The sequence below is a fragment of the Anser cygnoides genome, chromosome 3 (genome assembly GCF_040182565.1).
Source record: "Anser cygnoides isolate HZ-2024a breed goose chromosome 3, Taihu_goose_T2T_genome, whole genome shotgun sequence".
Lineage (NCBI taxonomy): Eukaryota > Metazoa > Chordata > Aves > Anseriformes > Anatidae > Anser > Anser cygnoides.
The window spans coordinates 72,412,981-72,425,076 of NC_089875.1; the positions used below are offsets into that span (position 1 = coordinate 72,412,981).

The following is a 12,096-nucleotide window of genomic DNA, read 5'->3' on the forward strand; positions in this document are numbered from 1 at the left end:
GCAGTCGCTGTTGCAACATCTTTTCCCCCCGCACAGTGTCGGGCGTATTCAGTCTTGTTTCCTTCCATCCGTGATTTTGCCTGTGTTAGCCTCGCAAGGCGAGCCTCGAGACTCCTGGTGTTCTGCAGGACAGAGAGAAACTTCCTATCACCTCCGGCACAGGGTTTCCCAGCTCTGCTACCCTCACACTTATCTGGTTCACAGCTCCGCGGAGTTTTGGCCAAGCACATGGCATTTTTGTGGAGAGTGCCGAGTGCTCCACAGAGCTGCTGGGAAAGAACTGTTACTATTCTAAGCAGTAGCAGCTGATACAAATTTATATTCGCCATAATTAAAAAAAAAAAAAAGCAGAATTATTTTCCAGGCCATGATTCTACTGCATTCACTGGCAGGGCCTGCAGTAGCACTGCTCCGAGCACACATGAAACAGTAAGGATCTTGTGCCTCCCGGGCAACTCAGAGCTATTCTGGGAGCTCTCCTACATGTTTGTAAACTCTCAGATCACTTTTGCCTCCGTAGTGCTTAGAAATACCTCCTTCCTGCCCGGCTTAGAAACAAGTGATGCTTCTTATTTTTGTTTCCTCGAAAAGAGCGGGGATTCTTTTCCCCGGCCCTTGTGTGGAGGCTCGGCTCCCAGCTCAGCAGCTCCTCAGAGCGCTCGTGCCGGCCACCGGCAGTACCACCGGCTACAGCAGCCGTGGCTTTGCCCTCGCTCTGTGCCCAGCGCGGAGCAGGCAGGACGGACGGCTCCTGCTTCTCAGCAGCAACCCCCGGGGTCCCAGAGGGATGGCAGAGGTGCCGTCTGCTCCGCAGCGAGGAGCGGGACCGGGTCAGCAGGAAGCTGAAGGAGACAAAGACACAGGGCAAAGGCCAGGGCTGCGTTTGGGCCTGCGGTTGTGCGCCTTGTTCCCTGCTTCCTGGGGAGGGATCAGCCTCCGTAGCCGGCCTCTGGCTCCTGACGTTTTGCCAGGCTTGTGAATTTCACGTTATTTCTCACAGCACAAAAAATGTAATTGCGCAGTCCCTCCCACACAGCACTTACCATCGCCTACCGAGGCTGACTCGTTTCCTGTTACATGCTTGCTTCAGCATTTCATTTCTACCTTTAGCGGCTTTCCCTTTTCACCCTCGGGAGCAGTGCGGTGCTGAGCTGTGCCCTCCAGCTCTCACCCAGCGATTCCCATGTTCCCGGCTCCTGGCACTGAGGGTGCTGGGCTTGGTTTTAAGGTACAAGAGGCAGCAGCTTCGTAGCATTTCTGGAAACACGGCCGTTATCAAGCCGGCAGTGGCTCTGGGGCATTAATCACAGAGGTTTCTGCTTTGTCGAGATTGAGATCTGACAGACAAAGCTCCGAGAGATTTTCGCTGGCCTCAGAAGAAACCGTGCGGAGAGCTGTGTGTCGAGGGCACTCGGCTATCCCAGCCCCCTCTGCTCCTCCTCCTCCTCCTCACGCAGCCTGGCTGGGGTGGAGGAAGACTCAAAGCAGGGGCAGGGGCTGTTTTTCCCAGGGGAGCCCCCCTGGGTGGGAGGTGACCTCCCGGGTGCGAACACCGGGGCAGAGCAGGGCCCGGGCTCACAGAAATCCTCAGAGGCAGGAGGCAGGGCCACAACTCTGACCCAACATTGTACCAGGAGCTTTGGCTCGCCGCACAGTGCAGAAGCCCAAGAAAGGCTTTGCCTGTGCTGAAATGTTGCAAAAAAGGGATAGAGATAAAAGCCACAGATGAAGACCTCGCTTTCGGGCAAAGACAGGCTATCCTGATCTAGGAATGCAGCGTGAGATCGGTTTGTACAGACAGAATTACTGACTTGCTAGTTTGTAATAAAGCATGTTCCAGAAAAACAAAATAAAAAAGAGACGAATCCCCCCCAGCGATGCGTTCTGCCTTGACAGAAGCAGATAGATAGGCTGCCTTGTCAGCTGGGGTAATTTGGCTTATCAGATTTATTAAGATGCTTGTCAGTACTACACATTTTATCTGATGATCTGATGCAGTAATTTGTGTGCAGCACGGAGTCAGCTTGTTTAATAAGCTGCCGAGGCCTGGGCAGGGGGCTGCTCTTTCTAACCACCGTGCTGTGTGTGTGCAGAGGCTGCGTGTGAGCCAGGAGCTCTGCTGAGCAAGGGGAGCAGCGTCCGGCCTGCACGAGTGTCTCCAGCAGCAGTGGGGAGGCTTCGGAGTGGTGCTCAGCGCCTTTTGGGGTTCTCTGGCCCTGCTGTGCCAGTTTGCCAACTCTCTCAGACCATCTCGCCTCCAGCATGCCTTGCAGGGCCAGAAAACCACGAGGCAGGGCTCTGCTAGCAGCCTCTCTGCCAGCCTTTTCTTCCCCTCCTCTCCATCTATCCCTTCAAATTAGAGTTCAGGAAACACTGCGAAGAATGCAGAACGTGATTTTTGTGTAAGTTGTTTTTGACAGAGTGTCACCTGCAGCAGGGGCAGTATGGCAATGTAGTGATGTCCTGTAATCAGAAAACCCACAGCACAGACTGTTAGTCTTCTCCAGCAGTGCTCCTCACGTTCTGGTGGGATTTATACTGCTCTAGCTCCTGGAAGAAGGATGCACTGGAGTTGTCCCCCCTTCTCACCTAGTTACCTTGCTTCCCATCTTCCCATGGTCCCTCAACACACCACGTATTCACCTCCTCATGCCCCACCAGCAGCAAATGTGGAAGGTAAAAATGCTGGGGGAGTTGACCCCAAAGGAGTCTGAAGAGATTTCTGTCCTCCAAAGATGACTTGTAGGCCAGTCACCGCCTTTCTATCTGACTGTCAGGAACAGAATCATTGAATGGCTTGAGGTCAGAAGGGACCTCTGAAGGTCCCTCATTTGGACCTCATTTGGTCCAAACGGGAAGCACAAGTGCCCATCTTCCCAGATAAAGACAACTGATCAAAAATAAATAAATAAATAAATAAATAAATAGATGTTGAATATAATGTGTGCAACAAATGAACAAGCAAACCCTCAGGCCTGGCCATCTCACACACCACCAGACACTAGGCTGCTGCAGAGACCTCAGACATCCCAGCCATGATGGATTTTAAAAGAAGATGAAGTTCTGCAAATTTTGAGTCTTGTAAACCAAGATTGGTCCCATGAAGAAGTGTAAGCTGGGGAGACTGAGGCCAAAGCTGAGCACCTGAATTATAGCTCCTGCCTGCAGGCCAAATAATGGAAATGCAGAAGAGGCAGGCTGTTTTGAAAGTGAATAGACATCCACAAATCCTTCAGCACCTTTGCAAATCTAACCACTTATGTGTTGATGCGTAACTAGCCTTAAGTTCCTAACTTCAGGCATTAGGGATTTGAAGCTCTGTCTTATGTCTTTTAATATAGCAGTACTTACCTGAGCATCTGCAATTTTTACTAGAAAAAAAAAAGTATTTGTTTCTGAGTAATATTCTCTCCTAGGATCAATTACAAGTAGGGTAGGAAAAAATTTAGCACACCTCATGTTTTACAAAGTAAGGGGATGAGAATTGCCGTGTCTGCTTTGTACTCTTGGTCCAACTCACATTGCAGCATATAGCAGAAGATGCAAGGCATCAAGCACTGGATATGGCAGCAGAACAGCGCCTGCAGAGAACTGTAAACAGCACCATAACTTAACTCCCTGAGAGTGATTTGTCCACGTTACAATTTCCACACTCCTCCCGAAAGCTAAGGGAGCTTTTATGAGAGGACGGTGAGAAGTCAAAGTCAGTATGTTTCAAAATGTGAGTGTTTGTCACTTGGGATCCGCAATAAGCAACGCAACTCTTTTGCCTGTATGTTAATACAAGGCACCAGGGAAATGTCTGCATATTTTTTCATACATACTACAAGTTAATTATTACCACAAGACTTTTCTTTAAAGTCATACTGAAAATATTTTCCCTAAGAAAACAGTAAATGATTGGAAAAGCAAATAAATCAGAGTTTAAAGGCTTGTTATCGTACCATCCTTACCACAACTGGCTCCTGCAAGCTCTGTTGATGGATGAGCGCATTAGACTGCACATATTAAAGGCACACAGGCTTTTCAATGCCAGGAGCTTAAAGTACACTGTCAAGTTATAAATCACAGGGCAAAGTTGTGCCTTGACATCTTTGCACTCCAAGCAACTTGAATGGCAATCTTATTTTTAAATCCTTGCATGTTTCTAATGAAATATTAGGTTTGGTTTTAATTTACATTTTTACCATGTTTGCTTGTTTTGTGTTTTGCTCAGTTTGATCAGGGAATCTGGGAGGTACATTTCTAATAAATCTCACGCCTGTTCATATGTGCTAACTGTGTGTGACTCGCACATGTCACAGGGAAATGTTCATTTGAAACACTTCAGGAGAAAGAATTTGTATTACATTGAGCTTACTGGTTTTTAAACCTTTTTTGCATTATGAAACTTCAAATCCGAATTAAAACATCTTAACCCTCTCTTGGGATGTGGGGACAAACCCACTCCTTGCCTGCTAAGTCTTTCCTTCTGCCCTACACGTTCCACCCGTCTGTGAGCATCCTCCACGGACCTGTTTGCTAATACTTGTGTGCAGCTCCGTCAGCCTGCAAGTGTTGCAGAACAAAACAGCCACCTGCGAAGTGGTACTTTGATTCCATCTCTGTTCTGATTAAGATTTATTTCTTCCTTCGCTAGGTGCAAAGTTTCCCATTAAATGGACTGCGCCAGAAGCGGCACTGTATGGAAGGTTCACAATAAAGTCGGACGTGTGGTCTTTTGGGATCCTACTGACAGAGCTGGTAACAAAAGGCAGAGTGCCATACCCAGGTAAGAAAATAGTCTGAGCCCTGCATCACCTGGGAAAGGAGTGGGAGTGAGCCATATGCTTTAATTGGAAAGTGTGTTTATTTTCATTGGGCTCAAAGGAGGACGGTTATCGTGCATAGGTTCTGCTTATGCTTGAAAGTGGTCCTGACTGAAAGACAGTATGTGATCATCACGATAAAAGTAACAAGAGGCAGAAAATCCAACATACTCATTTCTATTTTTTTAATTGTTTTCAATTCATTTACTTTGTAGCAAAATAATGAAAGCAAGGTAAAACAACTACATAATGGAGCAAATAGCTCTCCACAGTATTGCATTCACTTTAAAATACCAACAAGCTCCCAGAGTAGCATTACTGCATTTATTCTGTCAGTCTGGTTCTGTACAAGGTCTGATGACTGTCTGAGTGTCTGGTATTACCAAATCTCCTTCCTATAAACTGTTAGATTTCAATCCTTGCATTAGACATGGATGGAAAGGAAAGAAAAAAAAAAAAGTGTAATGTGCAGGCCAGAGCTCACGGCAAGGTCAGAGAGGGGCCAGGTTCTCTGCATGGGGGAACCGGAGGCCCCGTAACTCTTTGTTGAAAGCCTGCCAAGTATCCCGTGGATTAAGATTTGTAGCCAGGGTGACTGGATCTGCCTGTGCAGAAAGAGCTTTACCTTCTGCTGCAGCCCCTGGAGACTGCAGGCATTCAGGTAAAGAGGAAAGGGGTGAGGAGAAAGCAGTGCATTGCATGGAAAAGGATTTAATCCCTTTGTTTACCTATCACCACGGATACTAACAACAGGGTATCTAGCTGCATCTTTATTCTTTTGGGGTTTTAATTCCTCACCAGTAAACCTTGGCTGTGTACGCCAGAGCTGATTTAGTAGAAAGTGTCCTAAAGCAGTTTCACGCTCCCAGTCTGTGCTGTTATCGAGCAGGCAGAGCCACATATCAAATCCAGCAGGAAAAGCATCAAGGTGGAGTCCAATTTATCCTGCTGTATCTCACGCCACTTCAGAAGGCTGAGCTCAGCAAAACTGAACTCCCAGAGCTTTTCCAGAAATTTCAGCTTTGCTAGTTCCTAGCGGCCAGCAGCCCCTATTTGGGAAGAGAACACGGGGACTGGAGGGGTTCTCATGATTGGAGGTGAATTTTGGCATGATTAGCAGGGAGCAGCTTAGCAAAGCTGTGACTGTGCCAGCAGTCACAGAGCTGAGGTAGCAGAAAGTGAGGGGGTGTGTTTCTGTGGGATGGGTGAATCCCTCTGCCCTGCACTTCCCCGTGTGGTTGAAGAAAGGGGGGTGTTGCCACCGCATGGAGCAGTTGTGTCAGTGGCAGGCACAAAGGTCTTCTTGCCCTGAGGATTACTGGGAGTGGCGTGGGGGAGCAGTGGTTTCCAGGAGGTTATTGAGGGCTAAATGAGCAGGCACGGACTGTGTGCAAAGGTTGAAGATAGAGAGAAGATGCGTAAGACATAGCTGATAGGGTGTTATTTCTATGGGATGGGCACAGATCCTGGCTGGAGTGCAGGAAGAGGATGCTCCCGGTCAGTACTAGCAGGCTTGCTCTGCCAGCCAGGGCAGAATTAAAGATTTGGGTTTTTTTGTTGAGCCCTACGTTTGTGGGGCAGCATTGCTCAGCGCGTAGCCTTTCGTCATGTGCATGAGCTCAAACAAATACACACAGAAAAAATACTCTTGGAGGCAAAAGTGTCCGTCTAAGCCCTGTGTTAACTCACAGGTTCGTAATTGAACCCTGTGTTGGCCAGGTCAGTAGAGGACATCTGCACTTCCCAAGTGTTTCTTTCCCTCCCTGTGGGAGAACGAGGCCACTGGACGTGCACTTAAGTGCTTGCAATATATAACTTCTTGTAGGACCCGTGACAGAAATCTCAGGCATGGTCTGTGTCCTGAAAATGTGGACAGTTTTATTAGATGGCAGTCTGAGCACATCAAAGACAGCTAGCGGCGTCTCTCCTCTTTCAGCACCATCCTGCCCCTTCATCCCTCACTGCATAAAGCCCTCACACACTGAGAGTCCTTCCGGCTCACGGCTCATTCTCCCCTAGCCACGCTAGGAAGTCATCAACGACTTCTTGCGTGTTACATAGCTCAGAGTCAGCAATTTACTGGATGGTCACGTACTTCCTTGGTTTTGCCCTGCCTGAGCTCTGCACCAGGGCTGTTCCTTCCTGCCAGGGCTTCCACCGCTGCTCAGCCAGGCCTTAACCATTCTCGTGATCACCTTCACTCCCCTCTCTGTCAGTTTTACCTAAGAGCAGGCTCTATTTCAAAGTGTTATTTCCAAAGCCTTTAGAGATTTCCATTAGGCCTCATTTTCCAGACCCTAAGTGGGGAGGCGTTTGTAGGCTGAGGCAATACTGGAGAGGAACTGGGGATTTCTCTTGAGGCTGCCTGTGCATGTGGGATGGAAAGAGGGCTCAGGTGAGAAAGTCCTCCTACGTCTCTGAGAAAAAAGGCTCTTTTCCCCAGCATAGAAAAGTTGATCCATCTCCAGCTTCATGCTGGGGAGAGAAGGGACTTTCTGGAAGGACAAGGCTTCATGAATGTTGGTCCCTGACTGGGGCAGGGTTCAGACCCACCCATGGGACTTTTCCTGCCTTCGTGCCGTGGCTTGCATGAGGAGGAAGAGATGGAAGTTCAGCCACTCTGAGAGGCAGGACCGAGCCCTTCCCACACATATCACAGCAGACAGGCTGTAGATGAGAGAATGCAGTTCACTGCTGACCAACTTGGTGTGTGGATTTGCAAGCTCTGAACAAGGTCAGTTTTGAAACAAAAAAGGTCATGGAGCTGACACTCTGCTGTAATACCCTTTTTTTTTTTGTAGTGGTGGGCACATTGTCTTGATGTTCCTGTGTTTAGCATGTAGCAGGCCAGGGAGAGCAGGGAAATGTCCTCAGACAAAGGAATCGCTCTCTTGCTTGACAGTATCTTGGTGCATGGAGAGGTTATTTACATCTGCACCCTGGTTCTCTGGTGGTAACCATGCCCATGGGGCACAGTAGGTGCCAAGGCCTTCTCCGAGGCCTCATGCCTTGGAGAACCAGGCATTGTTCTAAGTTCGCATAGAAGGAGGGAGAAACACCACAAGGACAGAAGGAGAAGGCAGGCAGTTTCTAGGAGGGGCACACACTGTGTATGGAGTTGGCATTCCTTGTCCCCCAGATTTCAACCAGATGGATGACCCCCTTTTGGAAGAAAAGCTGCAGCAGGGGCAGGACACAGGAACAGTAAAGATTTTGCTGGCAGAGGTGAAGATCAGGCTAGAGTTCACAATCAAGCCTTGCCCCCAGACATTATAGCTCCCACAAGCAAGACTGACTTTTTGACAGCTGCCCCCATCTCCATCCTTTGACCAAGCCTGTTTCTCTGTCAACAGACATAGCGCACTGCTGTCCAACAGCGCTTTCTCATTCTTTTCACAAGACAGCAGGTTGGAATAAGCAACGTTCACAGTCTTTCTGTGTGCTGGGGTTCTATTTTCACTATCACAGTGGGGAAATAAAAACTGGATATGGGCAGAAGAGGAGCCAAGTTTAAAAAATAATCTGCTTAGTCAACCTTTTTCAGGTTCTGTTTCTTTCCACTTTCACAAATGTCCCCTTGGATCTTAGTATCTTTTTAATGGAGGTTAAGAGTCAGAGGCTGCATTTCTCTAGCAGCAGTCAACATGTTTGTTTGTTTGTTTTATTAATACGTTGCCTCTTGGATAGACAAAATTCTCAGCTGCACTAAACAAGCACCTCTGAACTTGCCCCTTCTGCTTTCTACTGAACTTGTCACATGGAAAGCATTTGCATTTTATGGCCAGTGTGACAGCCACCACGATGTTATCCACATTGCTGCCTCCAGCCAGCTTGGTCTTCGAGTTTGGACTCCAAGTAGCTCTGCAGTCCCTGTTCAGCCTCCTCATCACTGTGGGAGGCTGGGGCCAGAAGGCTGGGGCCGAGTACACGTCAGTGACCCAGCACGTGTGGGTACCATCGTCGTGGATGGTAGCTAATGACTTGAGAGAGATGCGTACTCAGCACATAGCACAGGTAGGCTCAGGTGGGTTTCTCTGTAAGCAGGAAAGCTCAGTTCACAAATGCTACAGCTCAAAGTTGCAACTCTTATACCACACAAATTACAAATACCTTATTTATATTTTAAATACCTTTAAATACCTTATTTGAAATTACAACAAAAAAAAGATTTTGATAGCTTTGTTTTGTGGGTGTTACGCAGGTAATAAGTACTTAGGGATTTTCAGGCCTTAATTTCTAAATAAAGTGGCATGACTTCCAGATGTTTAAAAATTTTTACTACTTTTGCACTGGAATAATTAAGTTTGTATTATTCTCTGTAAAAAACATCATTATGCTTCAAAGGTTGTCTTCCTTTGGGAACAGCTTTCCCATTCCCTTTACCGTACTATTTTTCTAGTGTATGTCATGGTCCCCCTTCCTAAGCCCCCCATCCCTCTCGTCTCACCTGTAGCTTTTCTTTGGGGCTGCCCCCAGAGTTTAGGAATTCTGCATCTAGAACAAACTAAACAAAACCCACAAATCAACCTCTCTCTGTTTTACCTCTCTGAGAGTGCCAGTGTGATCCAGTCCCTATGGACAACAGCACCGTTTTACCTTCTCATCTGCACTAGAGAAGTGCAAACCTGTCCAGGTCTGAGGAACCTGTGAACATGAGCAGAGGCACAACTCTGGATTCTTGGAGAACCTGAAAGACAGCATATCAGGGAACAGGCAGCAGCTGAGCTGTTGTTTAAGGAGTCCTACTTTAAGCATTTGTGTCTGTATTAGTGTTTGGTCATTGGTCTGAAATCATGCAGTGGGGGTTGAAGGAGCATAATTCTCAGTCCAACACAAGAAAATAAGAATAAAGTGTCTTAAAACCATCACTGTCCTCAGTGGACTTCACGTTGCCCAAAGTAATCTATATAACATAAGCTTTGGGTGTGGGGATGCTGCCTAGTTCCAGCAATCTTGTTTCCTGCCCTCTGGAACAGCAGCGTTGCCCAGGTCTGTGCTATTTGCACATCTGCTGTGTTCTGTCTAACCAAGCTCCAGGGTTTTTTTTTTTAGCCACAACTGGAAATTTTACATCCCCTTTTATGTCACCATAACTCTTACTATTGCAGCTTTTCTAGGAAGATTCAAGCAGCATTGCGTTTTTGTCCCCCGTCTGTATGAGCAGGAGATTTTTATTGTATTGAGCTTTAAAGATGCCATATCATGGGGCACCCTAGGACTATTGCAAGTTTCACTAATAAAGCTAGATGGTGGGAAGTTATTTCATTTTCGATTTTCTCGGGGACTGAGTAGCTAATGAAAAACCCGTCTTTTGGAAATTGGATGTTTACTTTTGGGTTCAAATGCTAATTCTAGAAACGTTATGAGCACAAACTGATTTTCAAGCAGGTGAAATAGCTGTAGTCAACAGAAGAACATTGCTGAGTAGTTTATTCCACAGACTTAGGGCTTTTTTAAATAAACTTTTAAGGTATCTAGAAGCGTATTGCAATCAGAATTTCATTTATTATTTACTAAAAGAGTTGAAACTCTCGGGTATTCATTAGAAGAGAAGAGTTGTACAGGCTGTTCAAATATTCTCTCTGTGGTGTTAGAAGTACAGATACAACAGGCTCCTGCTATCAAAAGAGAAACACTAAAACCTGTAGGATAAGATAAGCAAATCCAGATAATAGGTTTGTAAACATAAATAGGCCATTAAGAAGTAAAAAGCATACCTGAAACATTGCTATTTTTATAAGTCTAAGTAATCATACAAACAAGATTAATATATATATATATATATATTTGAATCTCCCTTTTAAAATTAGTAGCACACATCAAAACCAACAGAATTTCTTTGGCAAAAGGATTCTGCAACCCTTGCTGGACACATGAATTCCACCAAGGAATGTGAGGATTGCTCGATTTAGTTTCATATCTGGGCTTTACTGAGAGGGAGGGGAAAGGACAAAGGCAGAGAAGGGCTTTTTCCTGGATTATATTGTGATGAGCAAAACCTGGGACAGAAATGACTGTGACACCAGGCAGCAAAGTCTCTTTTATGTTCTTTTCTCTATCTTTTTAAAAGAAAAGGGAAGGGAAGAGCTGTTTGTGTTTTTATTCCCCACGCACCCCTCCTCAGGGTTTTCCTTCCAGCACAGAGTTTGTTATCAAGTTTCAGTGTGCGCTTGCAGCACCGAGTAATACATTGGATAAAAATACCAAGCATTTGATATCTTAGAGTAACAAATCAGTTGGGAAGGAGCTTTCCTGCTGCTGTTGATTCCATCCGTGTTGTACTTAAAGGGGTACTGCCAAAATAAAACCGAAGAATTCAGTTTGTTTGGGGGTTAGGTATACGCAGTAGATGAGTTACTGGTAACTCTTATTTGCATAGCCTTTACTGTGTAAGGGAAGCAAAGCAAAGAAGAACTTCTTAGTCCAAAAAAATAAGGTAATTCAACTGATTCAAAGACAAGGGTGTGAAAAAACAGTGCGTAAAACAGTGCATTTTTTTGTTCAAAACACAAATTAAAAGAAAAAAACTAATAGTAAGAACACAACGTGAGCAAAATGCTATTTTTTCTTGTAGCATCTCAAAAACAACAAGGCACCAGAAGGTTTGGGTTGTTGCTGCCTTTGGGATGGCGATGACTCACAGACCACTAGTATTCTTTTTCAATTTAACAAAAAAAGTAGAATACGTTTGAAAATGTTCTAGCTGAATAACGAGGAACATCCAGAAGTTTGTTCTGCGTGTGGCAAGCCTTTCTCATTTGTTGTGAGCCCGTGTGACCTAACAGCATCAGTTCGGACTTGATAGGCCAGGAGAACATTAACTCCACGCAGAGTCTGATCTCTGCAGAGCACCATTATTGCTCTGTTTCCATCACGCTGTAGAGCTCTAACCATTATGTCCCATACAAAGTGTTGGTTCCTCCTCATAGACACCTCACACCAAAAATAGCAGGTGATAAATTAACCCAAGAAACCAGTGCCAAAGGGCTGTTCTGCAGGCCATGGAATACTGTAAACCTGTAATCTAACCTTTCTTTTTGCAGTTATTGCTGAAGGAGATAGTAAAGAGAGGCTCATAGGAGGATGAGGCAGTTTTCTGGGGAGGTTCCTCCATGCACAGCAGGCGGCATAGGAAACAGCATGTCAGTACTGATTTGGAAATCTAAGGTGATGCAGTAGGCTAACCAGAACTGTGAGTCAGCCAGAACGTGACCAAACGAGAGACTAAACACTCGTGGGGCAGCCCGTGAGAAGCTGGGAAAGGGAAGACAAGCAGCTTGTATTTGAC

General features: G+C 46.1%; 1 protein-coding gene across 7 annotated transcripts in view; it reads left to right on the plus strand.

The window, feature by feature from the left end:
- Window positions 1–12,096, plus strand: part of FYN (FYN proto-oncogene, Src family tyrosine kinase) — a 133,558-nt gene that overhangs the window by 118,156 nt on the left and 3,306 nt on the right. For all 7 annotated transcript variants that reach the window (XM_066994412.1, XM_066994410.1, XM_066994415.1 and 4 more), the window contains one exon: window positions 4,640–4,771. In XM_066994412.1, coding sequence (XP_066850513.1) covers window positions 4,640–4,771 — 132 coding nt within the window. The remainder of the gene's footprint in view (window positions 1–4,639; window positions 4,772–12,096) is intronic.